At 37.8% G+C, this 27579-nt stretch overlaps 1 protein-coding gene across 1 annotated transcript; it reads left to right on the forward strand.

The window, feature by feature from the left end:
- Positions 1-7700: 7700 nt before the first annotated feature.
- On the forward strand, positions 7701-27472 carry LOC103662916 (guanylate-binding protein 5). The gene is made up of 11 exons (XM_008690621.2): positions 7701-8256; positions 11448-11656; positions 12160-12287; positions 19900-20009; positions 20267-20463; positions 20818-21060; positions 22077-22357; positions 23335-23547; positions 24311-24413; positions 24701-24882; positions 26306-27472. The coding sequence occupies exons 2-11, from the start codon at positions 11467-11469 to the stop codon at positions 26420-26422; spliced, it is 1764 nt and encodes a 587-aa protein (XP_008688843.1). The 5' UTR covers positions 7701-8256; positions 11448-11466; the 3' UTR covers positions 26423-27472.
- The last annotated feature ends 107 nt before the right edge of the window (positions 27473-27579 follow it).

Here is a 27579-nt window from a genome sequence, read left to right on the forward strand (position 1 = left end):
GGAAGCTTAACCAATTGCACCACCCAGGCACCCCAAAGAAAAAATTTTTAAGCAGCAAGAGAAAAGAAGACAGTTACATGCAAGGGAAACCCCATAAGGCAATCAGCTGATTTTTCAGCAGGAAATGTGCAGGCCAGACGGGAGTGGTATGATATAGTCAAAGTGCTGAAAGGGAAAGATCCATAGCCAAGAATACTCTATCCAGCAAGGACAGAGTTCAGAATAGAAGGAGGGATAAAGAGTTTCTCAGACAAACAAAAACTAAAGAAGTTCATGACCACTAAGCCCATTCTATAATAAATATTAAAGAAGACTCTTTGAGTTCAAAGGAAAGGTCAAAGTGAGAATATGAAAAGTAGAAAACACAAAAGCAGTAAAAATAAATATTTCTGTAAAAAATCAGACAAGGGATTCACAACATAAAAGGTTTTAAGATATAATACCATATACCTAAAATGTGGGAGGGGGGAGAAGAGTAAAGAATGGGTTCAAACTTCAGTGACCATCAACTGCTATATGCAGAATATATTACATATAAACCTAATAGCAACCAAAAATGAAAAACCACCAATAGATATGCCAAGAATAAAGAGAAGAGAATCCAAGTATACCACTACAGAAAGTCAGCAAACCGTGAAAGAGAGAAAGACAAGAAAGGATCAGAGAAAAACTATGAAAACAACCACAAACAAGTAACAAAATGGCAATAAATACATATCTATCAATAACTACTTTGAATGTAAATGGACTAAATGCTCCAATCAAAAGACATAAGTTTACAGAATGGAAAAACAAAAAACAAAAAAACACAAGACCCATCTACATGCTGCCTACAAGAGACTCATTTCTGACCAAAAGACACCTGCAGATGGGAAGGGCGGGGATGGAAAAATATTTATCATACAAACAAATGTCAAAAGAAAGCAATGCTTAAAGCAGACAAAATAGACTTAAAAGCAAGGACTGTAACAAGAAACAAAGAAGGTCACTATACAGTAATAAAAGCACAAGAGGATATAACAATTGTAAATATTTATGGACCCAACTTGGGAGCACTCAAATACAACAAAGGGTTAATAACAAACATAAAGGAAATAATCCATAGTAATAAAATAATGGTAGGGGACTTTAACATCCCACTCACATAGATGGATAGATCATCCAAACAGAAAATCAACAAGGGAACAGCGGCTTTGAATGACACACTGAATCAGATGGATTTAACAGATATATTCAGAACATTCCATCCTAAAACAGAATACACATTCTTTTCAAGAACACATGGAACATTCTCAAGAAGAGATCACATACTAAGCCACAAAACAAGTCTCAACAAATTCAAAAAGATCAAATACTATGCATTTTTTCTGACTATAATGCTATGAAACTAGAAAGCAACCAACATCAAAAAAAAAAAAAAAATCTAGAAAGACCACAAATAGATAAAGGTTAGATAACATGCTACTACACCATGAATGGGTCAACCAAGAAATCAAAGAAGTCAAAAAGTACACGGAAACAAATGAAAATGAAAATGCAATGGTCCAAACTTTTGGGATGCAGCAAAATCAGTTCTAAGAAGAAAGTTTAGAGCAATACAGGCCTACAGCAAAAAGAAAGAAAAATCTCATATAAACAAACTAAACTTACACCGAAAAAAGCTAGAAAAAGAACAACAAAAACCCAAAGCCAGCAGAAGGGAGGAAATAATAAAGATTAGAGGAGAAATAAGTGATGTAGAAACTTAATAAAACAGATCAATGAAACCAGGAGCTGGCTCTTTGAAAGACCAAGAAAACTGATAAACCTCTAGCTAGACTCATCAAAAATAGAGAGGACTCAAACAAAATCACAAATGAAAGAGGATAAATAATAACCAACATCACAGCAATACAATTGTAAGAGAATATTATTAAAAACTATATAACAAATTTGACAACCTAGAAGAAATGGATAAATTTCTAGAAACATGTAAACTACCAAAAATGAAACAGGAAGAAATAGAAAATTTGAACAGACCAATTACCAGCAATGAAATTAAATCAATAGTCAAAAAACTCACAACAAAGTCCAAGACTACAAGCCTTCACAGGTGAGTTCTACCAAATATTTAAGGAAGAATTAATACCTATTATTTTCATAGTCCAAAAAATAGAAGAGGAAGGAAAACTTCCAAATTCATTCTATGAGGTCAGTTATCACCCTGACACCAAAATCATATAAAGATACCATAAAAAAAAAAAAGGAAACCACAGGCCAAAATCTCTGATGAACACAGATGCAAAAATCTTCAACAAAATACTAGCAAATCAAATCCAACAATACATTTAAAAAAACCATTAACCATGATCAAGTGGGATTTATTCCCAGGATGCAAGGATGGTTCAATATTTGGAAATCAATCAAAGTGATACATCACATCAATAAGAGAAAGGATTAAAAAAACATATGATCATTTCAATAGATGCAGAAAAATCATTTGACAAAGTACATCCATTCATGATAAAAGTCCTCAACAAAGCAAGTTTTGAGGGAACACAGCTCAACATAATAAAGGCCACATATGAGAAACCCACAGTAAACAACATCATACTCAATGGGTAAAAACAGAGCTTTTCCCCTAAGGACAGGAATAAGATAGTGATGTCCACTCACCACTTTTATTCAACATAGTATTGGTGCAAGTCCTAGGCACAGCAATCAGACAACAAAAAGACATAAAAGGCATCCAAATTGGTAAGGAAGAAGTAAAACCTTCACTATTTTCGGTTGACATGATACTATATATAGAAAACCCTAAAGATTACACCAAAAAACTACTAGAGATGATAAATGAATTCAGTAAGGTTGCAGGATACAAACTCAATGTACAGAAATACACTGCATTCCTATATCCTAATAATGAAGGAGCAGAAAGTGAAATTAAGAAAACAACTCCATTTACAAGTGTACCAAAAAATATATATATCTATATAGGCATAAACTTAACCAAAGAGGTGAGAAGTGTATTCTGAAAACTATAAAACACTGATGAAAAAAATTGAAGATGACACAAATGGAGACATTCCATGCTCATGGATGGGAAAAACATTCTTAAAATGTCCATTCTATCCAAAGCAGTGCAATCCCTATCAAAATACCAACAGCATTTTTCACAGAACTAGAACAAATAGTTTTAAAATTTGTGTGGAATCACAAAAGACCCCAAATAGCCAAAACAACCTTGAAAAAGAAAAACAAGACTGGAAGTATCACAATTACAGGCTTCAAGTTATATTATAAAGCTGCAATGATCAAATAGTATGGAACCAGCATAAAAACAAACACATACATCAACAGAACAGAATGGAGAGCCCAGAAATAAACCCCCAATTATATGGTCAATTAATCTCCAACAAAGGAGGAATGAGGGCTCCTGGATGGCTCAGTCGGTTAAGCACCTGACTTTGGCTCAGGTCATGATCCCAGGGAGCCTGATTCTCCCTCTGCCTCTTCCCTCTGCTCATGCTCTCTCTCTCAAATAAACAAAATCTTAAATTAAAAAAAAAAAAATCAAAGGAGGAATGAATAAAGAATGGGAAAAAGACAGTTCATCCAAGAAATGGTGCTGGGAAAACTAGACAGCTACATGCAAAACAATGAAACTGGATCACTTTCTTGTACCATACACAATAACACATTCAAAATGGATTACAGCCCTAAATGTGAGATGTGAAACCATAAAAATCTTAGAAGAGAACACAGGCAGTAACTTCTTTGACATTGGCCATAGCAACATTTTTCTAGATGGGTCTCCTGAGGCAAAGGAAATAAAAGCAAAAATAAGGGCACCTGGGTGGCTCAGCTGGTTAGGCATCTGACTCTTGGTTTTGGCTCAGGTTGTGATCTCAGGGTTGTGAGATCAAGCCAAACTCTGGGCTCCATGCTCAGTGTGGAGTCTGTTTGAGATTCTTTCTCCCTTCCCCTCTGCTCCTACTTCTGCTCGTGCTCTCTCTCTCACTCGCTCACTCACTCTCTAAAATAAATAAATAAATTTAAAAAGGGAAAAATAAACTTGGGATCACATCAAAACAAAATGCTTCTGCACAGTGAAGGAAACAATTGACAAAACTAAAAGGCAGCCTACTGAATGAGAGAAGACATTTGCAAATGACATATTCTATAAAGGGTTAGTATCCAAAATATATAAAGAACTGATACAACTCAACACCAAAAAGCCCCAAATAATGCAATTAAAAATGTAAGCAGAAGACATGGAGAGACATTTCCCCAAAGATGACAGATGGCCAACAGACACATGAAAAGATGTTATACATCACCCATCATCAGGGAAATGCAAAACAAAATTACAATGAGATACCACCTCACAACTCTCAGAATGGCCAAAATCAACAACACATGAAATAAGCATTAGTGAGGATGTAGAGAAAGAAGAACCCTTTTGCACTGTTGGTGGGAATGCAAACTGGTACAGCCATTGTGAAAAACAGTATAGAGGGTCCTCAAAAAATTAAAAATAGAACTACCACATGATCTAGTAATCACACTACTGGGTATTTACCCAAAGGATCCAAAAATACTAATTCAAAGGGATATATGCCCCCATATGTTTATTGTAGCATTATTTACAATAGCCATATTATGGAAAGAGCTCATGTTATCTGACAGATAAATGGATAAAGGAGACATGGTATATACATACAGTGGAATGTTATTCAGCTGTAAAAAAGAATGAAATCTTGCCATTTGCAATGATACAGATGGAGCCAGAGAGTATAATGCTAAATGAAATAAGTCAGAGAAAGGCCAATACCATATGATTTCACTCATATGTGGAATTTAATAAACAAATGAGCAAAAGAAAAAAGAGAAAACCCAAGAAATAGACTCTTGACTATACAGAACAAACTGATGGTTACCTGAGCAGAGGTGGGTGGGAGGATGAGGGAAATACGAGATGGGGATTAAGGTGAGCACTGGATGATGTATGGAATTGTCGTATCACTACATTGTACATCTGAAACTAATATAACACTGTATGTTTTTCTTCACATTTTTATTTATTTATTTGAGAGAGAGAGAGAGAGAGAGGGCACAAGTGTGAGGCAGGGGGAGGGGCAGAGGGAGAGGATCTCAAGCAGACTCCACACTGAATGCAGAGCCTGACACGGGGCTCAATCCCATGACCCTGAGATCATAACCTGAGCCAAAATCAAGAGTCGGACACTTAAGTGGCTGAGCCACCCAGGTCCCCCTTTCTTTCGTTTTGTATTAAATTTTATTTTAATTCCAGTATAGTCAACATACAGTGTTATAGGGGTGCCTGGGTGGCTACATCAGTTAAGTGTCTGACTCTTAATTTTGGCTAAGGTCATGATCTCAAGGTGGTGAGTTCAAGCCCCATATCGGGCTCTGTGCTGGACAGGGAGCCTGCTTAAGATGCTCTCTCTCTCCCTCTGCCTCTCCCTCACCCTCTTCTCTCTTCAATTTAAAAAAAAAAAAAAAGGTGAGAAAGGATCAGCAAACTCAAAAAGATAGGGCAGTAGAATTCATCCAACCGAGGAGCAGAAAGAAAAAAAACGAGACAGTATGGAGATAGCTTAAGGAGCTTACAGGATAGCAGCAAGCTGACCGACATTTGCACTGTAGGGATCCCAGAAGGAGAAAAGAAAGACGAAGGACCAGAAAACTTATTTGAAGAAATAATGACTAAAAACTTCCCTAACGTGAGGGAGAAAACAGACTCCCAGATCCAAAAATCCAGACAGTTCCAAATAAAATGAATCCAAGGAGACCCACAAGACACATTATAATTAGCGGAAAATTAAAGACAAGGAGAGGATCTTAAAACCAGCAAGAGAAAAACTACTTGCTAGGGAACTCTTTGCGGGACCATCAGCAGATTTTTCAGCTGAAACTTTGCAGGCCAGATGGGAGTGGCAAGATATATCCAAAGTGCTGAAGAAAAAAAACTACCAACTGACAATACTCTAGCCAATAAAGCTGTCCTTGAGAATGTAAGAAGATGAAGAGTATTTCAGACAAGCAAAAGCTGAAGGAGTTCATCACCATAAAAAGTTGAGGGTGTTTCTTTAAGCAGAAACAAAAAAAAAGCACTAATTAGTAACAGGAAAACATATGAAAGTATAAATCTCAGGTAAAGATTAAGGTAAATATATAGCTAAATTCAGAATAAACTAATGTAGTGGTGGCAAGTTAGTCACTCATAAACCTAATATAAAGGTTAAAAGAAGTGGTAAAAATAGATAACTATAATAATTTGCTAATGGATAGACAAGATAAAAATGTGTAAACTGTAGTGTCAAAAACATAAAATGTTTTAGGTGTGAGGGAGTAAAAATATAGAGCTTTAGAATGCATTCAAACTTAAGCTGGTTTCAACTTAAAATATACCATTATCACTCTGTTTTATGTACTCACAAGGCAAAAACCCATAGTAGACACTAAAAAGATAAAGATAAAAATATTTTGAGCATACCATTACAAAAAATCAAGTCGCAAAGGAAGAATGCAAGAGAAGAAAAAGAAATATGTGAAGATGGTCAAAAGGTATAAGCTTCCAGTTACAAGGTAAATAAGCATGGTGACTACAGTTAGCAATGCTGTACTGTAACGTGCTAAGAGAGTAGATCTTAAAAGTTCTCATTATAAGCAAAATTTGTACCTATCGTGGTGATGGATGTTAACTAAACCGATTTTTTTTTTTAAGATTTTATTTATTTATTTGACAGAGAGACAGCCAGCGAGAGAGGGAACACAGGCGGGGGTAGTGGGAGAGGAAGAAGCAGGCTCCCAGCGGAGCAGCCTGATGTGGGGCTCGATCCCAGAACCCCGGGATCACGTCCTGAGCCAAAGGCAGACTATTAATGACTAAGCCACCGAGGCACCCCACTAAACCGATTTTGATAATCATTTCATGATATACATATATATCAAATCATTGTTATACACCTAAAACTAATACAATGTTCTATGTCAATAATATCTCAATAGTAAGAAAAGACTTAGAGTACTTTTTATCATTAATATCTTCGGTGGTTGATAGTTGTACATAAAGCTAAGTTATGAAGCTCTGAAAAATGTGCCAACACTATTAGACAATGGTTGAAAATAAAGAAGACAAACCAAAAAAAAATATTTACATGCTTGGGAAAATGGATTTAGGGTTGTGGGAGAGGCAGCAGATTGCACTTATCAAGATAGAAATTTCCTCATAGAGATTATGATGTGTTTGTCTCTTGCTTGTCTTTGAACACTGCAGTATATGGTAGGTATTCAAAGTATTTAGTTTGAGTATTTGCTTGACTTGTGAAAGATACAGTTGCAAAAAACTGTTGACCCAGTAATGACTGATCATTTTTCAAGTTATTTAAAACTTGTCAGCATTTATCTCCTTAGAAAGTTAATTTTCTTTCACTGAAATTATACAGCAGTTTATTCTGTGTGTAGCATAGAATGGCTGCATCCTGGGGTGCCTAGGTGGCTTAGTCGGTTGAGTACCCGACTCTTGATTTTGGCTCAGTTCATGATCTCAGGATCACGGGATCGAGCCCCAGGTTGGGCTCCATGCTCAGCAGAGAGTCTGCTTGGATTTTCTCTCTCTCCCTCTTCCTCAATCCCTCCCCCAGCCCTGTGTGCTCTCTAAAATAAATGAATAAATCTTAAAAAAAAAAAAAAAAAAAAAAAAAAAAAAAGAATGGTTGCTTCCTCAAAAACAAACAAAAATGGTATAATCACAAAACTCAGACATACTTTGGGGTTATAGTCACTGTAACTGTGGACTTATTATGGTTCCTTACAGCCCTGAGGACCAGGCTTAGAGTAGCAAAAAAAAAAAATTACAACTGATATCAGTCTCAAAAATTGCAAAAACAAGTCTCTTCCACTAACAACATGCAGTTTCTGAGAATTCAGGGCAAACATCCAGCCATCCACTAGAAAACACTCAGGAAATTACCGTTGAAATGACTAGTCACTGAGCTTGCCTTGTGGTTTTAGTTTCTGTAGTCAGGTTTTGAAGACTCTTCTTACTTTTGGTTTGTACTTCATATTCTAATCATTTGTCCATGATGGTCTGGGGGAGGGGGTGCTGGTAAGAAATCCCCAGGACTAGGAAAGAAGTAGATCAGAAACCAAAAGACCTAAAGTGAGGGACAAAGAACCCTTAGCACATTCTCAGGGAAGCAGCTTTCTTACCAGCTCTGAAGGATCTCTGCTACTGACTTTACAGTTAAGGTAAGACTGGGGCAAGGGTGGAAAAGATTTGCAAAGTTCAGAATGTTTTCAAAACTTTCTATCCAGGATAGGGTGCAGCCAAGCCTGATGTGGACCATTAGACACCATTAAAGACTAAATTGTGATGTTAAGGCAGGTAGCAGAATTCATTGAACCCCAGCTACATCTGCTTACTGCTGAATCAGACACAAGCAGGAGTGGGGACTAAACTGACAATCTGAAATGTCTTAACACTGTTTTCCTTTCTTTGCCACCTTGAGAAATACGGAGATCATAACCGCCACTTAAGTTACCTTTTTGATAAAACCTGATTATTTCAAACTGCAGTCTGAAAGTTTGAAGAACTACAACTGTATTATTTTTATGAGAAAAAGCAATGAATGAGATATAAGGTAAATAGTTTGCTTACATTGTTAAAAACGGGAAAAGAAAAAAACTGAAACTCAGAGTGAACAATGAAGAGGTTTAATGAAAACAGCTATATACTTTTAGTCATAGTCTCGTACCTAGTAAGATGGATTTCTTCCTTTAGAAATAGCCCTGGATTAATGAATTTTTATTTTCTGGCACACACTCATTCCTTAAGGTTTCTTGTGCTGGATTCTGTTTCTACTCTATTGTCTCTACTACTATGAATCATTTCATTTGAGTTGCCCAACTTGACCCATCAATACTGTCTGGCCATTTTGTTTGCTCCTCAGAGCTCATACCTTTGAATTTCTTATCATTACACATGCTTCATGCATCTTCTTCTTGTTTGATTTCCACTTATCTCCCTGCTAAAAGCCTTTCCTCCTCCTCTAAACTCAAACCAAAAACAATGCAAAACAAAGCAGAACCAAAACAATAATAACAAACAAACAAAACCAACTAGAATTGTATGGCTGATAAACAGAGATGATTTCCTCTAGAAACCCCGTCATTAGCACTACTGAATATTTTCCCCTGTATTTCTTGGCATTTTCCTTCTTTATACTTTTTTCCCCTTCTCCTTCAGCTCTCTTTTCTAAGCTAGAAGTTATACTGGTGTAAATAAGTATTTACTTACCTCTATTTTTTCACAAATAGGCTTAGAGTGTTGAGTAGAAATGCCAATGTCATACAAGTAGCCAGTTGTAGGGCTAGTATTGGAAATTAGGTCTGCCTTACTTCAAAGCCAAATTGTGTGTGTGTGTGTGTATCCATTCTTGCATTTTTAAAAAAAGATTTTATTTATTTATTTGAGACAGAGTGAAAGTGAGAGAGATCACAGAGGGAGAAGGAGAAGCAGACTCACTACTGAGTAGAGAGCCCGATGTGGGGCTTGATCCCAGGACCTTGGTATTATGACCCAAGCCAAAGGCAGATGCTTAACCTACTGAGCCACTCAGGTGCCCCCCTTGTATTGTTTTTATTTACGAAAGTTTAGCAGGCTCTAACAGAGTTAAGAAGGATGCATCTCAGAGCACACATCACAGGCTGGGCTAGGAAAGGCAGAGCAACAGTTAATTATATATGGGTTGTGTTCATGTTGAATCTGCAAAGATGTTTTAGAGATTGGGCTCTCCTAAAAGCATTAAAGATGTCACCCAGATAACATCAGGGAGCAATGTGCAAAATACTTCTATTACGATAAATACACAGTGCTAATGTTATTCTTTAGGAGGTCTGAAAATTCAGACCGATTAGTTCCCTCTCCCATTAGTGGCATCACCCTAAGGCACAAGAGCTTGTAAGCCTCCAATATCTGCAAACAGATTTAGATTGTGTATCTTCTGCTTTTCTAGCTAACTGTTGTAGATCATCACTGCCAGTTCCCCATATCTTTGTAATCTAAAAATGATCATGACCCCTGCTCTATATAAATCAGGCAACCAGAAACCTACAAATGTACGGTACCAATACTGTATTGGAGATGCTTTAGAATGGAAACAGACTTGGCATTTGAATCTGTAAAATCATGGAATCCCTCCTTGGGTTCAGGTTGGCCTGGGCATTTCCTGGCTCCCATGTCCATGGTGCTGTGCCATTTGCAAAGGATCACCTATGATCTGCTCTTAAGCAGTTTGTTGTCACCTGAATAATCTCCAAAGCATCAGGTATGAGGAAGAGGGGAGAATAGGTTTTTATAATTTTTAAAAAGTAGTTTCTACCACTGGCTAATAAGGGAATCCATAACTTTTCATTGTAAGATTTTAGTGAAAGAAAAAGTCAAGCAAATATTGGATTTTTAGCTTCTATAGTAAATAACCACTTCTAAAATGGAAGAAAATTGCTCTTATAATAAGGCAAGGCAAGAAAACAAATATTTGCTTGAGTCTCAGCCTAAAAATGCTTTATCAGCAACTCTTCAAGTTATAGGAATTGATGCCCAGAAGTCAATGGCCAAGTATTATTTACGAAGGTATTTTCACTCACTCTCTCATTCATAAAACAATCATGCATTGAAGTTTTGACTGAAGAAGGCACTACTATAACTATACAAAAAATTCTTTAAAAGTACAGCTATGAGGGGTACCTGGGTGGCTCAGTCGGTTAAGCACCTGACCTCTGGTTTCGACTCAGGTCATGATCTCAGGATCCTGAGATGTAGCCCCAAGTTGGGCTCTGTGCTGGGCATGGAGGCTGCTTGAGATTCTCTCTCTCCCTCTCTTTCTGACCCTCCCTGGCTTGTGCACCCTCTTTCAATAAATAAATAAATAGTTTTTTTAAAAGTACAGCTATAAGAAGTAAACAATTATGATTTGTTAGATTATGCTCCATAATGACCTGGCAGGATTTAGTATAATACAGTTTGACTAGACACAGCCCTACATTAGAGGGAAGCAAGTTGATAAAGGGTAAAAGCAAGAAATATAACAAATGGTGGTCATAAAGATTCAATGTAAGGATTCAAGGAGGTAAAAACTAGGGAACACAAGCAAGCCAAAAAACCAAAGGGAAAGAGCCAGATTTAAATTAGCAATAGGTAAAACTCAGGAAATGGATTTCCTTATGCCCACCAAATACTTAAGAACCAGTGGGGTAGCCTATAAGAGTCCTCAAAAGGGCCTAGAACTTATTTTACTATGATCCTCTTTGCTGTCCTTTTTTCAAAAATTTCTTCAGAAATTTTGGCCATTTGGGGAAGTAATATGTCCCCAAGTTCAGGAAGCAAAATGACTCTTCTGTAAAACTGGAAATTTCAATCTATCTCATCTCTTCCCTTGCAGACCAGGGAACACCCTGAACATGGCCTCAGACAGCCACATGCCGGCCCCAGTGTGCCTCATTGAGAACACTGGGGGGGAACTGGTGGCTAATCAGGAAGCTCTGGAGATCCTGTCAGCCAATAAGAATCCTCTTGTGGTGGTGGCTATTGTGGGCCTCTACCGCACAGGCAAATCCTACCTGATGAACAAGCTGGCTGGAAAGAACAAGGGTGAGTAGCACCAGCATAACTCTGCTGAGTCCCTTCTGTCCACCCACACTGCCAGCATGGAGCATGGTGATGCAAGGAGAGAAAGTCTGAGATAGGGAGTAATACTGAAAGCCAGAGGTGGGTACTTATCTTCTGGGAAACAAAGGCAGAGGTCTGTTCCTGACATATCACCTACTTTTCTTCTCTTAGTTTCTCCCTGGAAAAAGCATATTTTCCTATGTTAAGGAGTAAGACATCAATAAAATAATTTCTATACATGCAATTATAAACCACTAAAATTTTAGGCATGTGACATTCCTGTAAAAAGGAAAAACATCAAATTTACAACCGATGGTATTCAATACTCTCATTTTCCCATTCCTCTATTCTAATCCAGGTCAATACTGGTTATACTTTTTGATGTGTCCTCATCTTGCATTCCTTAAACCCTAGCTCAGTTGCCAAGAAGGTCTCCAACTTTCAGATCCCCTCCTCTGTGACTACGTCTCCCTTCCCCCTTGCAGGCTTCTCTATCGGATCCACAGTGCAGTCTCACACCAAGGGGATCTGGATGTGGTGTGTGCCTCATCCCAAGAAGCCGAACTACACCCTAGTTCTTCTTGACACAGAGGGTCTAGGAGATGTAGAAAAGGTAAGGAACAAGAATTCCTTTTGATTCCTCCTCACCTCTGAACATTCTTTACACAGGGAGGTTTGGTTTTGTTTTTGTTTTTCTGAATTTGCACTTCTGTTTGACAGAGTATACTTTTTTCCCTTTCTATTTTTAATAGTCAAAATTTGGAAATCTGAGGTGAGAAAAATGTATTTGTAAGCCAGAATCATGACTGGGACAAGACACTGAGATAGAGCTAGGCAGTTAACTGAAATGTGGAAAGGATGGCACAAATAAAACCACTGTCACGAGTCTGATCCTACAGAGAAGAGTGATTAGTAGTGAGCTCCGGGTCAGAGGATCCCGGGTTCAAAAAAGGGCTCTGGCACTTGTCACCCTCTGACTCTGACAAGCAAATCTCCCCAGATCTTTCATTTTCCTTTTGGTCTTATCCAACTTAGCACTTGAATAGTAAACACATGGGCTTTTTCCACTTCTATGCTGGTATCTAACCCCCACTGTGTGGGAGTTAGGAGGAAGGCTTGCCAGTTTTCTAAATATTCCCATCAAAGCTGATTCCAAGCTTCCAAAGTGAAGTGTCTAAACTCAGGGTTCAGAACAGATGTGTACAATCAGCTCTTGTGAGCTCATAAGAGCTGGCTCTAGCACCCAATGGAATCTTCCCCTTGCACTTCCCTTATTTTTCATGTTTTCATCCTGCTTTTCATTTGCCACTAAATCAAAATGCTTACCTCACTTTGTGCTTTAGTTTCCACATCTGTAACATGAAAATAGTGGTTATAAACATATCTCACAGCATTGCTTTAGTATTAGACAAAATCAGTAATGTGAATTGTCCTGTGTATAATAACTAGTCCATAAAATATACACATTATGTGTATAGGCCAAATTTATTTTACACAATTGAAGATCTTGATTTTTTCCTTTTATTTTTTAATTCCAATATAATTGATGTACAGTGTTACATTAGTTTCAGGTGTATCATATAGCAATTCAACAAGTCTATACATTACTCAGTGCTCATCACTGTTAAGTGTACTTTAATCCCCTTCACCTATTTCATCCATCCACTACCCCTCCCCCCCCCCCCCGCCGGTAATAATCAGTTTGGTCTCTATAGTTAAGAGTCTATTTTTTATTTTCATTTGTCTCTTTGCTTGTTTTGTTTCTTAAATTCCACATATAAGTAAAATCATAGGGTATTTATCTTTATCTGACTTATTACACTTAGTATTATACCCTGTAGGTCCATGTTGTTGCATATGGCAAGAATCCATCTTTTTATGGCTGAGTAATATTCCATTGTATATATCTATACCACATCTTCTTTATTCATCAGTTGATGGACACTTGGGTTGCTTCCATATTTTGGCTATTATAAATGATGTCACAATAAACATAGGGGTTCGTGTATCTTTTTATATTAGTGTTTTTGTATTCTTTGGGTAAATTCCCAGTAGTGGAATCACTGGATCATATGGTAGTTCTATTTTTCATTTTTTGAGGAAACTCCACCCTGTTTTCCCCAGTGGCTGCAACAGTTTGCATTTCCACCAACAGTGCACAAGGGTTCCTTTTTCTCCACATTCTCACCAATACTTGTTTTTCTGTTTTTGATGAAAATCTTGATTTTAAGTGCTCTGGTTACCACATTAACTTTGACTATCCACTGCAAATACCTAACTAGTTCTAACAAAAACTAGTGAGGGGGGAGGAGTTAAGATGGTGGAGAAGTAGGAGGCTTCTGAGCTTGTCTCACCCCTTGAACATGGCTAGGTAGTTATCAAACTAGTCTGAACACGCAAGAAGTCAATCAGAGGTCTGAGAGAACAAAAACTGCAAGTCCACGAGTAGAAAAGCGAACACCGTTGGAAAGCCTTCAGGGAGCAAAACAGTCCACCTACTGGAGGCTGGAACTGCTTATACCAAGCCCCATCTCTGTGCCCCTGGAGAAGCATTTCCACAGAAACAAGTCAGCCTGAGAATCAGCACAGCAGGCCCCTCCCCCAGAAGACCAGCACAAACAACTACGTTGCATCAAATTTATTGATCATGAAGTGCTGCAAAGCTTCAGTTCCAGGGGAAATAGGATTGAGCTTCCTTTTTACTTTTATTTCTTTTAAATATGTTATTTTTTTCATTTATTTTCTTATAGTTCCAAATCTTTTATTAATCTTTTATTAACTTTTAAAATTATTATATACTTTTCATATTTATTTTATTTTTTTCTACTTTCATTTTATCTTATTTTATTTTCCTATTTTAGGATCTAGATTCCTTTAACGAGCAGACCAAAATACACCCAGGATCTAGTGGGTTTTTTTCTGTTTTCTTATTTCGTGTTTTTATTTTCCTTCCATTGTTTTTTGTTTTGTCTTTTTCTTTGTTTGGGTTTTCTTCTGTTGTGGTTTTTTTCTCTTTCTTCTTTTCTTTTCTGGACAAAATGACAAGATGGAGGAATTCACCCCAAAAGAAAGAACAAGAGGTAGAACTCACAGCCAAGGATTTTATCAATACAGACATAAGTAAGATGTCTGAACTAGAATTTAAAACAATAATTATAAGGATACTAGCTGGGCTTGAAAAAAGCATAGAAGACACTATAGAATCCCTTACTACAGAGATAAAAGAACTAAAATCTTGTCAGGCCAAAATTAAAAATCCTATAACTGAGATGTAAACATAAATGGACACATAAAAACAAGGATGGATGAAGCAGAGGAACAAACCAGTGATACAGAAGGTAAAATTACAGAAAATGAAGCCAAAAAGAAGAGGGAAAGAAAGGTAATGGAACATGAAGGTAGATGTAGGGAACACAGCACCTTAGTAAAATGTAGTAACGTTCATATCATAGGAGTCCCAGAAGAGAGATAAAGGGGCAGAAGGTGTATTCCAACAAATTATAGCTGAAAATTCCCTAATCTGGGAAAGGACACAGACATCAAAATCCAGGAAGCACAGAGAACACCCACCAAATTCAACCAAAGCCCGCCATCTAAAGGTATATCATAGTCAAATTCACAAAATAGATAGACAAGGAAAGAACGGTGAAAGCAGCAAAGGAGAAACTGTCCTTATCTTACAAGAGAAGATAGATCAGGTTGTTAGGGGATCTGTATACAGAGACTTGGCAGAACAGAAAGGAGTGGAAGGAATATTCAATATGCTGAATGGGAAAAACATACAGCCAAGAATTCTTTATCCAGCAAGGTTGTTATTCAGAAGGGAAGGAGAGTTTTCTAGACAAACAAAAACTAAAGGAGTTCATGACCACTAAACCAGTCCTGCAAGAAATTTTCAGATTGACTCTTTGAGTGGAGAAAAAAAGACCAGAAGCAACAAAGACTAAAAAGGACCAGAGAACATCACCAGAAACACCAACTCTACAGGTAAAACAATGGCACTAAATTCATATCTCTCAATAATCACTCGGAATGTAAACAGACCAAATGCTCCAATCAAAAGACATAGGTAACAGAATGAATAAAAAAGCAACATCCATCTAAATACTGCCTACAAGACACTCGTTTTAGACCTAAAATCACCCACAGACTGAAAGTGAGGGGGTGGAGAACTATCTAGCATGCTAACAGGCGTCAGAAGAAAGCCAAAGTAGCCATACTTATAGCAGACAAACTAGATTTTAAAACAAAGACTATACAAGAAATGAAGGAGGGCATTTTATCATAATGAAGGCGTTGATCCATCAAGATCTACCCATTGTAAATATTTATTCCCCCCCTACCAGGGAGCACCCTAATATATAAATCAATTAATAACAAACATAAAGTAACTCACTGATGATAATACAATCATAGTAGGAGACTCTAACATCCCAACTACACCAATGGACAGATCATCTAAGCAGAAAATCAGCAAGGAAACAATGGCTTTGAAGGACCCACTACACCATATAGACTGAACAGATATATTCAGAACATCTCATCCTACAACAGCAGAGTACACATTCTTCTCAAGTGCACATGGAACGTTTTCCGGAACAGATCACACACTGGGTCACAAACCAGCCCTCAACGAGGACAAAAGGATCGAGATCATACCATGCATATTTTCAGACCACAACACCATGAAACTGGAAGTCAACCACAAGAAAAAATTTGCAAAGACCTCAAATGCATGCAGGTTAAAGAACATCCTATGAAAGAATGAATGGGTTAACCAGGAAACTAAAGAAGACATTTAAAAAACACATGGAAGCAAATGAAATTGAAAGCACGCCACTCCAAAACCTTTGGGATGCAGCAAAGACAGTCCTAAGAGGGAATTTTATTGCATTACAGGCCTACCTCAAGAAGCAAGAAAAGCCTCAAGAAACAACCTAAACTTACACCTAAAGGAGCTAGAAAAGGAACAGCAAATAACACCTAGAGCCAGCAGAAGAAGGGAAATAATAAACATTAGAGCAGAAATCAATAATACAGAAACAAGCAAACCAGCAGAACAGATTAAGAAAACTAAGAGCTGGTTCTTCAAAAGAATTCATGAAATTGATAAGCCCCTACCAGACTTACCAAAAAGAAAAGAGGAGGGAGCCAAATAGATAAAACCACAAATGACAGAGCAGAGATCACAACCAACACCGCAGAAATACAAACAATGACAAGAGAATATTATGAAAAATTATATGCCAACAAACTGGGCAATCTGGAGGAAATGGACAAATTCCTAGAAACTCACAAACTACCCAAACTGAAACAGGTAGAAACTGAATATTTGAACACACCCATAACCAGCAAAGGAACTGAAAAGTAATCAAAAATCTCTGGGCTGGATGGCTTCCCAAGGGAATTCCGCCAGACATTTAAAGAAGAATTAATGCCTATTCTTCTCAAACTGTTCCAGAGAATAGAAATGGAAGGAAAACTTCCAAATTCATTCTACAAAGCCAGCATTACCTTGATTCCAAAAAACCCACTAAAAAGAAGACTTACAGGCCAATATCTCTGAGGAACACGGATGCAAAAAGTCTCCATAAAATATTAGCAAATCGAATCCAACCGTACATTAAGAGAATTATTCACCACAATCAACTGGGATTTCATCCTGGGCCGCAGGGCTGGTTCAATATTCCCAAATCAATCAACATCATACACCACATTAATAAAAGAAAGGATAAGAACCAGATGATCCTCTCAATAGATGCAGAAAAAGCATCTGACAAGATACAGCATCCATTCTTGATAAAAACCCTCAACCAAGTAAGGATAGAAGAACACACCTCAACGTCATAAAAGTCATATATGAAAGACCCACAGCTGATATCATCCTCAGTGGGGGAAAGCTGAGAGCCTTTCCCCTATGGTGAGGAACAAGACAAGGATGTCCACTCTCACCATCACTATTTAACATAGTACTGCAAGTCTTAGCCTCAGTAATCAGACAACACAAAGAAATAAAAGGCATCTGAATTGGCAAGGAAGAGGTCAAACTTTCACTATTTGCAGACAATATGATACTCTATGTAGAAAACCTGAAGGACTGCACCAAACATGGCTAGAAGTTATACGTGAATTCACCAAAGTAGCAGGATACAAAATCAATGTGCAGAAATCTGTTGCATTTCTATACACCAAAAACAAAGAAGCAGCAAAAGAAATCAAGGAATCAACCCCCTTTGCCAGTGCACCCAGAACAATAAGATACCTAGGAGTAAATCTAACTAAAGAACTAAAAGATCTATACTCTGAAAACCACAGAACACTTGTGAAAGAAATTGGACACAAAGAAATGGAAAAGCATTCCATGTTAATGGATTAGAAGAACAAACATTGTTAAAATATCCACATTGCCCAAAGCAATCTACACATTTAATGCAATCCCCATCAAAATACCATCAGCATTTCTCATAGAACTAGAACAAACAATCCTAAAATTTGTATGGAACCACAAAAGACTCCAAACAGAAGCAATTCTGAAAAAGAAAAAAAAACTTAAGGCATCATGATTCTGGATTTTAAGCTATACTACAAAAGCTGTGATCATGAAGACAGTATGATACTAGCACAAAACAGACACACAGATCAATGGAACAGAATAGAGAAGCTAGAAATGGACCCACAACTATATGGTCAACTAATCTTCGACAAAACAGTAAAGAATATCAAATGGAAAAAAGTCTCTTCGACTAATGGTGTTTCAAAAACTGGACAGCAACATGCAGAAAAATGAAACTAGACCACTTTATTACACCTAACACAAAAATAAATTCAAAATGGATAAAAGACCTTGATATGAGACAGGAAACCATCAAAATTCTAGAGGAAAACACAGGCAGAAACCTCTTTGACCTTGCCCGCAGCAACGTCTTATTGGACACATAGCCACAGGCAAGGGAAACAAAAGCAAGATAAACTATTGGGACTTCATCAAGATAAAAAGCTCCTGCACAGAGAAGGAAACAATCAACAAAACTAAAAGACACCCTACAGAATGGGTGAAGGTATCTACTAACAACATATCTGATAAAGGGTTACTATAAAAAATCTACAACGAACTTACCAAACTCAACACCCCAAACACAAATAACCCAGTTAAGAAATGGGCAGAAGCCATGAATAGACACTTCTCCAAAAAAAAAAAAGACATCCAGGTGGCTAATAGACACCTGAAAAGATGCTCAACATCACTCATGATCAGGGAAAAACAAATCAAAACCATGATGAGATAGCATCTTACACCTGCCAGGATGGCTAAAATTAACACAAAAAACAACTCTGTTGGTAAGGATGCAGAGAAAGGTGAACCCTCTTGCACTGCTGGTGGGAATGCAAACTGGTGCAGCCACTCTGGAGAACAGTATGGAAGTTCTTCAAAAGGTTAAAAATAGAACTACCCTATGATCCAACAATTGCACTACTGGTATTTACCCAAAGGATACAAAGATACAGATTCAAAGGGATACATGCACCCCAATGTTTTTAGCAGCATTATTAACAATAGCCAAACTATGGAAAGAGCCCAAATACCAATCAACTGATGAATGGATAAAGAAATAATGGTACACATATACAATGGAATATTACTCAGCCACCAAAAAGAATGAAATCTTTTTTTGCAATGACATGGATGGAGCTGGGGTATATTATGCTAAGTGAAAGAAGTCAGTCAGAGAAAGACAAATACCATATGATTTCACTCATATGTAGAATTTAAGAAAGAAAACAGATGAACATATGGGAAGAGGGAAATAAGCCATAAGAGTCTCTTAACAATAGAGAACAAACTAAGGGTTGATGGAGGGAGGTGGGTGAGGGACAGGTGGTGGGTATTAAGGAGGGCACTTGTTATGATCAGCAGTGGGTGTTTAGGTAAGTGACCAATCACTGAATTCTACTCCCCAAACCAATATTGCACTGTATGTTAACTACGTAAAATTTAAATAAAATAATAATAATAAAATAAATTTTAAAAAAAGAAAACTGGTGAGTTAACAATATATGGTTGTGTATAAATTTATCAATGCTAATAGAACTACACTATTCAATGTTCATATGTTTCTCATAATCATTTTTGCTTATCTTGTTTAACATTTGTAAGTCAAGGGCCTATTTTTAATGATTGCTCATCTAAAAATACCATGAGACATGATTGAAGTTTGTTCTTTTAGGGTGACAAGAAAAATGATACCCAGATCTTTGCACTGGTAATACTACTGAGCAGTATCTTTGTATACAATACTATGAACAAAATTGACCAGAGGGCTATTGACCTATTGCAGTATCCTTTTGTGGTCCAAGATGGCACCAATGCCGAGAGAACAATATTTACCAACTGTGTTTGTTGAGTTTGTGAATCAAACACAAAAATGAAAACATGTAAGCATTAAAGGTATAATAAAAAGAGTCCTTAAATTTACAGATGAAATAAGGAGTTAAGACCCAAAGGGAAAATAAAAGTATAGGGAGACATGGAATTAAATATATGGGCTTAGATGAAGTTCTATTTCCACCGAGTTTTCCTTAACTGCATCCCAGCTATGTGACAGAACTGTCAAATCTGCTCAGGAAAGTATCCTCACCTGATCTTGAAGGGGTTGAAGATGCAACTAACCTTGAGAGCTTCTGTCCAGACTTCGTGTGGACTCTGAGAGATTTCTACCTAACCCTGGAAGTAGATGGGCAACTCATCACAGCAGATGAATACCTGGAGAATTCCCTGAGGCTAAAGCAAGGTAACAGGAACTTCAGTTTTAGAAAGAGAAAAAAAGAAATAAAAGAAATAATTTCTCAGGTGTAGGTGGTTAAATTCATAGTTTCCTATATTTACTCACCTGGCTAAACTACCAAACAAATACTAATTTATAGTGAACTAATAGACTCAATATAAAATTGTATTACTCCTCTGTTCTTGGAGCAAATTTTTCTTTTTTCCTTTCCCTGATTAGTTACCTTTTAGCTTTTTGCTTAGAGTCTGTGAAGATGTACTGAAATAAATAACATCAGGTGGAAGGCACATTTATTCGAGGAGAATAAGTTAACACAAATGTTAATCTTATACTAAATAAACTCTATTTTTCTTTCCCCAGGCACTAATGAAAGTGTTCAAAATTTCAATTTGCCCCGTCTATGTATAAAAGAATTCTTTCCAGTAAGGAAATGTTTTATCTTTGACTCTCCCACTCACCGGAAGAAGCTTGCTCAGCTTGAGACACTGCCTAATGATGAGCTAGAGCCGGAATTTTTGGAACAAGTGGCAGCATTCTGTTCCTACATCTTCAACCATTCCAAGACTAAAACTCTTCCAGGAGGTATCAAGGTCAATGGACCCCGTGAGTATCTTTTTTAGGATTTTCCTTCAATCCAACATAAAGAATGGGACACTATTGTAAGTTTCTCCTTCCACTGTCAATGTTGAAAATGCATAGTCAGTTACTACCAAGAAAATCATGTGTATCATAGTTATTAAATTATTTCTAGTGTTTAGTAATCCCTTCAAAGTAGGAAAAAATAGAAATGTAACCTGAAAAAAAGGTCAAGTTAAAAAAGTTCTCCCCATAAGTGGTCCACCATTGAACCCACATGGGTTGGCACCATTTGTTCAACCAATATAGTAGATACTTATTATATGTCACAGTCTTTGAGAGACACAAAATGAGGACCACATATACATTCTCTGTAGAAATGAAGGGAGTTCATATGAACATTAAACAGAGGCCCAGGTTGTCTAGAACCCTAAAAGAAATCTAAGCAGACTTCTAGATCCAGTTTCTCCTAAAGTCTGTATGTCTCAGAAGTCTGTAAATTATTACGCCTTCTAGAAGGAAGTTGAGTGCAAACAAAAGTATGCAAAGGACAAGAAAGACAAACAGGAAAGTTTCAACAAAGGGTAAAGGAGACCTGGTCTAATGTGCTCACTTTGTGCTTTTTCAGAGCAGGATAACACTTATCAGAGTGAAAGACGAAAGGGAATTCTGAAGGGAACAGAAACCTAGAGGGAAAGAAAGGGAAGAGTAAAGAGGTAAAAGTCCTATAGAGCATCCTAATCAAACAAATATGCCCATGTTTACATGACCATTTTCTTATTTCTCAATGAGAAAAGGATGAAATGTAGATGATCACATACATCTTGAATTTTCCCCTTTGAGTACTCTTTTCCCAAAGAAAGAACAATTTTTCTTTTGGTCACACAGTTTCCCAAAGGACCTTATTTGGACCACATGAACAGTGCGCAGAAAGCTGAAAAAGTGCAGGCAATGCATTGTGAAATTAACATTCATAGAATTACCCTGTTTAGAGCATGCCTTCTTTCTTGCAAATAACACAAGCATATCTTCCCCCTGTGAAGATCTAAAGAGCCTAGTGCTGACCTACATTAATGCCATCAGCCGTGGGGATCTGCCCTGCATGGAGAACTCAGTCTTGGCCTTGGCCCAGATCAAGAACTCAGAAGCAGTAAAAAAGGCCATTGCCCACTATGACCAGCAGATGGGCCACAAAGTGCAGCTCCCCACAGAAACTCTCCAGGAGCTGCTGGACCTGCACAGGGAAAGTGAAAGAGAGGCCACAGAAGTCTTCATGAAGAACTCATTCAAGGATATGGACCAAAAGTTTCAGAAGGAATTAGAGGTAATTATCATCTTTTTTTTTTTCTCTAGTTCATGGGGGCTTATAAACAATAAGAGGCAAAGTTGCTTTTTATTGCTATGAAAGGCAAAATGGGGACTCAATAAAGAAAAGCAATCCTTACTAGACTAGAAAATAATGATTATCACTTACCTGATCAACATATCACCTATTCTGAAAACAAACAAACACATAACTACTCTGAACCCTACAGATTCTGAAACTTTCACACACACACACACGACTCACCCTACCATGGTACAACCATGGACTAATTTTTTTAAGCCATCTTTTCCTTAAAACATTTTATTCATAAAGTATATTCAGAAAGTATTCATTAACTTTCCTTTTTTATTAATCAAGCACACAGAATTGCCAAATGGGTCTACTAAAAGATTATATCTCCAGGTTTGATAGCATACACTATATCTGCATTCCCCCTACTCACTGGGAATCTCAGGCTGAGTGTCATACTAAAACCAGAAATGCTGTAAAACAGCAGGTTGCATTTAAAATCATGGCATGTTGGGACACCTGGGTGGCTCAGTCGGTTAAACATCTACCTTTGGCTCACATCATGATCCCAGGGTCCTGGGATCGAGTCTTGCATTGGGCTCCTTGCTCAGTGGGGAGCCTGCTTCTCCCTCTGCCTGCTGCTCCCTCTCTCTGGCAAATAAATAAATAAAATCTTTTTAAAAAATTTAAAATTACGGCATGAGGCTAGAGATCTGTAGTCTAAAGATGATATCTAAAGCAGAAATAGCAAAAGAAAGGTTTCAGGGGATTTCAAACACAAAAGCGAAGTCATTTTTCTACAGTGTATCATCTTTGGAACTTTTCTAGGCTAGGTAGGAAGAATATAGTATTACTTGTAGTCCTCTAGTTTCTATAAAAAAAAAAAAGATTCTTTTTGAGAACCATTTCTAGAAATGCTGAAGTGTTGGCTAACATCTTTTCCTTGGACCTCTGTCCCTCTGAAGACTCAGCTAGAAGCAAAAAAGAATGACTTACATGAACAGAACATGGAGGCATCATCACACCATTGCTCAGCTTTACTTCGGGCTATTTTTGGTCCTCTAGAAAATGAAGTGATGCAGGGGATTTATTCAAAACCAGGAGGACATCGTCTCTTCATTCAGAAGACAGAATTGCTGAAAGCAAGATACTATTGGGAGCCCAGGAAAGGAATGCAGGTATTCCAAGTTTTATCTGTCAATTGCAGGAAACTGTTAAGGGGCTTCTTTCAAAAACCAGTGAGGACAGGAAGAAAGTATTCTCTAATGATAGCTGTGGAATCAAACCATATCACCATAATCACCAGACTTTCACTGCAATCATGAACATTCATTTATAATGAAGGGACTTTCTTGGTTACATGGCACAGAATCTCAGTAACTGATGTTAACTAAGAAAAAAATGATAATTCCCTGTCTTACATAAACTAAAAGCAAAACATTTAAATGTCATTGCAAGGATAGCTACGTTCAGGAGTTCAAACAACATCATAAATTTTAACCCTTCCTTCTCTCTTTCCAATCTCCACTTCAGTTTTTTGTTCTGTTTTCCTCACTAATGGTTTCACTCTCAGGCAGGCTCAGCCCACACGGCAGCAGCGTGAGACCAACAGCTCAAAATCTTAACTAGTCTTTTGTGCTCGAAGTCTTGGGGAGAGAGCATATCTCCCAGCATCCATATCAGTCTTTCAGACACCCAGAGTGCAGTCTTTTCCCACCTGTACCCAAATTCTTTGCATCGAGTGGCCTTGGGTGCTCTGACTGGCCATCCCAGAGCTTGGGGCCACCCCTGAGACAAAAGAGGCTTCGTTGGGAGTGTTACCAAGTACAGGGCTGAACACTTCCAGGAAGGAAAAGATCCATGGATGAAAAAGAAATAAAGGTTTATAACATTCTTAATCCCCATTTGCTACTTGTAACTGCATGTTTTTGGGGTCCCCAGGCTGAGAAAGTTCTGCAGGAGTATTTACAGTCCAGACAATCTACCAGCGATGCTATCCTACAGATAGACCTGGCTCTCACACAGAGGCAAAAGGAGATAGAAGGTGAGAAGGAAATGGTTGGCATGCAAGATACATCTTTCTACACATTTTAAATGAATTTCACCTGGCTCAGCTGTGATCCCTAAATCAGAGCAAGAATGGCAAAGAAGATTCCTGGCTCCTCGGGCTGAATCTGAGTAGGGCACGTACTGTCAGCTGCAGTATGGTTCCCTGGAAGGGAAACAGTTCCAGGGAATTTTCTTTATGAGGTAGTAGCAATAACAAGAGTGGGAAGCAGAAGGAAGAGGCTCTCTAATTCTAGAGATGGTTGTCATTTTCTTCTTTTTCAGAGGCACGTATGAAAGCAGTGGCTGCGACGTTTGAAGCACAAAGGCTGGAGGCAATTCAGAGGTATAACCAGCAAATGATGGAGCAAAGGGAGTGGCTCCATCAGCAACGAATGAGACAGATAGAAATGATCAGAGAGTACCAGTTCCAACAACAGCAGAGGGCCCTAGAACGTCGATTCCAGGTATTTTTCAAGTATTCCGTCTCAGGATTTTAATCATGTCTCCCCTCCCTGTATCGATGAGAGCATGAAGCAGTGACAAGGGAGAGAGGCAGCACAGTATTATGGCACTGGTCAAGGACTCTGGAGTCAGACATTGTGGGTATGAATCCCAGCTCTACCTCCTACGATATACATGGTTTGGGTAAACTATCTGTCCTCTCTGTGCCTCAGTTTCCTCTTGTGGAATACAGAGACAGTAATAATGCCCATTTTATAGGGTTATTTTGATAATTAAATGAGAACATTTGTGTTTAGAATTGTGCCTGTTCTAGAAAGAGCACTAAAATTTGTTAAATAAAAGCCCAGGACCTTTCAATCCCCTGGCAATTAGGTTTTTGTTATTGTTGTTATCTTGTTTATTGCTCTAGACAGTCTTCTTCTTTGGTTATGATTACCTTATTAAATTAATTCATCCTTTTGTGTCTGTGCCTCTGTCCTTGCCTTGATCATCAGTGGTTCTAAAGGCCTTTAGCTTGCAGTTTATTTCATTCAGTCCTTTACTATTACCATCACTCAAAAAGCAGTAGCTCCTATTAACCAAGCACTGTACAATGCACTTTGCATTCATGCTCTCATCTATCCTGTTCAATATGAAGCAGAAATATTAGGTGTGATGAGAAAAATGAAGTTCCAAAGAGAGCTAACTCAATGCCAATATCAGCTTAGCAAATTATCTAAACTGCCTTCTGAGAAAGCAGGATCTGCAGTGGTTTGTTTCTACAGACCTGGTACGAAGATCTCAGGTGGATACCCTTATGAGACAACCCTTCCCCAGGGGGGCCAGTCTACCTGCACACCCCAGTTTTCCAGGCGCTTCTCCAAGACTTTCTGGGATTACAGCCCTGCACCAAGGGGCAGTATAGTTAACCTGGGGTTCTTGATCTCCTTGCTGCCCTTGTACTTCTGCCCCCTAACTGTGGAGACTTAGAACAAATTGCCTCAGCAAAGGCTCAGACTCCTCGCCTGATTGTAGAGGTCACCTAGACACCCAGCCTCTCCTCTTCAAACTAGATCTGGCATTCCTCTCTGTGTAGATGAGAATTAAAGTTGGGCTGTGACAAAGGTGTCTAGGGAGGATGTATAAAATAAGGGGACAGGGGTAGGGGGCCTCAGGATATAATTCTTGGGACACCAATATTTCAGGGATTGGGAGATGATGATGTTTCTGGAGCTAGAGAAAGAGGTAAAAGGAGAGAGATGACAGAAGTAGGAAACCAGGAATGAGGAATGCACATGAATGGAAAAGAAGAATTCAGCGACTATCTTTTGTTACTTACTGACAGATTTAAATAAACAAAGAAAAGTCACTGATTGGGCTTTTTCCCCTCAAGTGATACAGACATTACTTTCTGCTAAGCTCTACTGTTTTATTAACACTCTTTAGGAAAAGGCTGAAAATCTCAATAAGGAAATCGAAGCTGAACACAGAAGCCTTCAAAATGAAGTCGAGAATCTCCAGAGGAATGCTGCTTCACAGGATGATACATGCATCTTACTCTAAAGAGTTAAACATCAGAACTAACTCTTCTTGTTCTCTTTCACTAAAGACACAAAAGGATGAGAAACTATAGAACCTGGGACAATCACCACTTAAAGAAACTTCATAATTACTGTATCAAACTTCTGTATAGTTATAAAGATATAAGGCTTGTAATTAGTAAAATGTACATTTCAGTAATTCCATAGTTTACATGATGATCACTTCAAGAGACTGTGAATTGTATAATAAGGGAATTTTATCACTGTCTCTATTTGGGGTGATACTGGGTTGGTTCCATCAGGGGAAACTTTCTTATAACCCAATTCCATCCCTCCAATTTTCCATTTATGGATTGAGGGGATTGGAAGTGGCCTGAGGGGTGTTATCCACAATGGACTAAGTCAAGTACAATTAGGCCAAAGTCATGGGCTTAGATGGGCATCGCTCTTACCAAGTGGTCTTGTGCTGGGTGCCATCAGAGGGAGGCACCAATAGTAAGGACTACTAATCTAACTTCTTAGTGGAAACAATGTATGGTTCTCATGTGGATGGACATTGCTCAATCTATGGGCAATGATGTGACTCCTGGGTACAGTTAGTAAGCAGTCTGCTTAAATTCTAAGCTGTAAACAAAACAAAAACAACAAGAAAAAAAAAAAAGCATGGTAATGAAATAGGGATACTCCATAAGATGGAAAGAACTACCAGCATAGACATTGTGTCATAGGCTGAGGCCTAAATAAGACTTTTCCTTGTTCATCCTCACAAAGGGCATAACTTAAATAGAATATTTTATATCACGAAGCAATTTGTATTGGGCTTAATAACTGTGTGTCACATGTTTATAATCCTTCAGAGCCTATAAATAAATGGTATAAGGAATGCTGGATAAGGTGCCAAAAAATCTGATGGGGTTCATTTCATTTTATACTTGTCTTAGTGCTTAAGTTACATGATCTTAATTCTTTGCAATCATATATAAAAGCCTACTGATTTTTTTCTAAAATTATGGATTGTTTAAATATATTTGTACATACTTTAACTATAAATAACAATTAAATTTTTCAAAAACATAACTCTACTACTTTGTTTTTATCTTCTGGAAAAATTGGAAAAATTTGGAAGGTCATAAATACTGAAGACACAACTGTACCCTGAGGCTATCCACTTGCACGATT

The sequence above is a fragment of the Ursus maritimus genome, unplaced genomic scaffold (assembly GCF_017311325.1).
Source record: "Ursus maritimus isolate PB19 unplaced genomic scaffold, ASM1731132v1 scaffold_12, whole genome shotgun sequence".
In the NCBI taxonomy this organism is placed as follows: Eukaryota; Metazoa; Chordata; class Mammalia; order Carnivora; family Ursidae; genus Ursus; species Ursus maritimus.

Coding starts and splice junctions, on each gene's coding strand:
- LOC103662916 (XM_008690621.2), top strand. CDS start 11,467: ATGGCCTCAGACAGCCACATGCCGGCCCCAGTGTGCCTCATTGAGAAC. Junction 23,548..24,310: donor AGCCCAGGAAAGGAATGCAG/GTATTCCAAGTT, acceptor TGGGGTCCCCAG/GCTGAGAAAGTTCTGCAGGA. Junction 24,414..24,700: donor GAGGCAAAAGGAGATAGAAG/GTGAGAAGGAAA, acceptor CTTCTTTTTCAG/AGGCACGTATGAAAGCAGTG.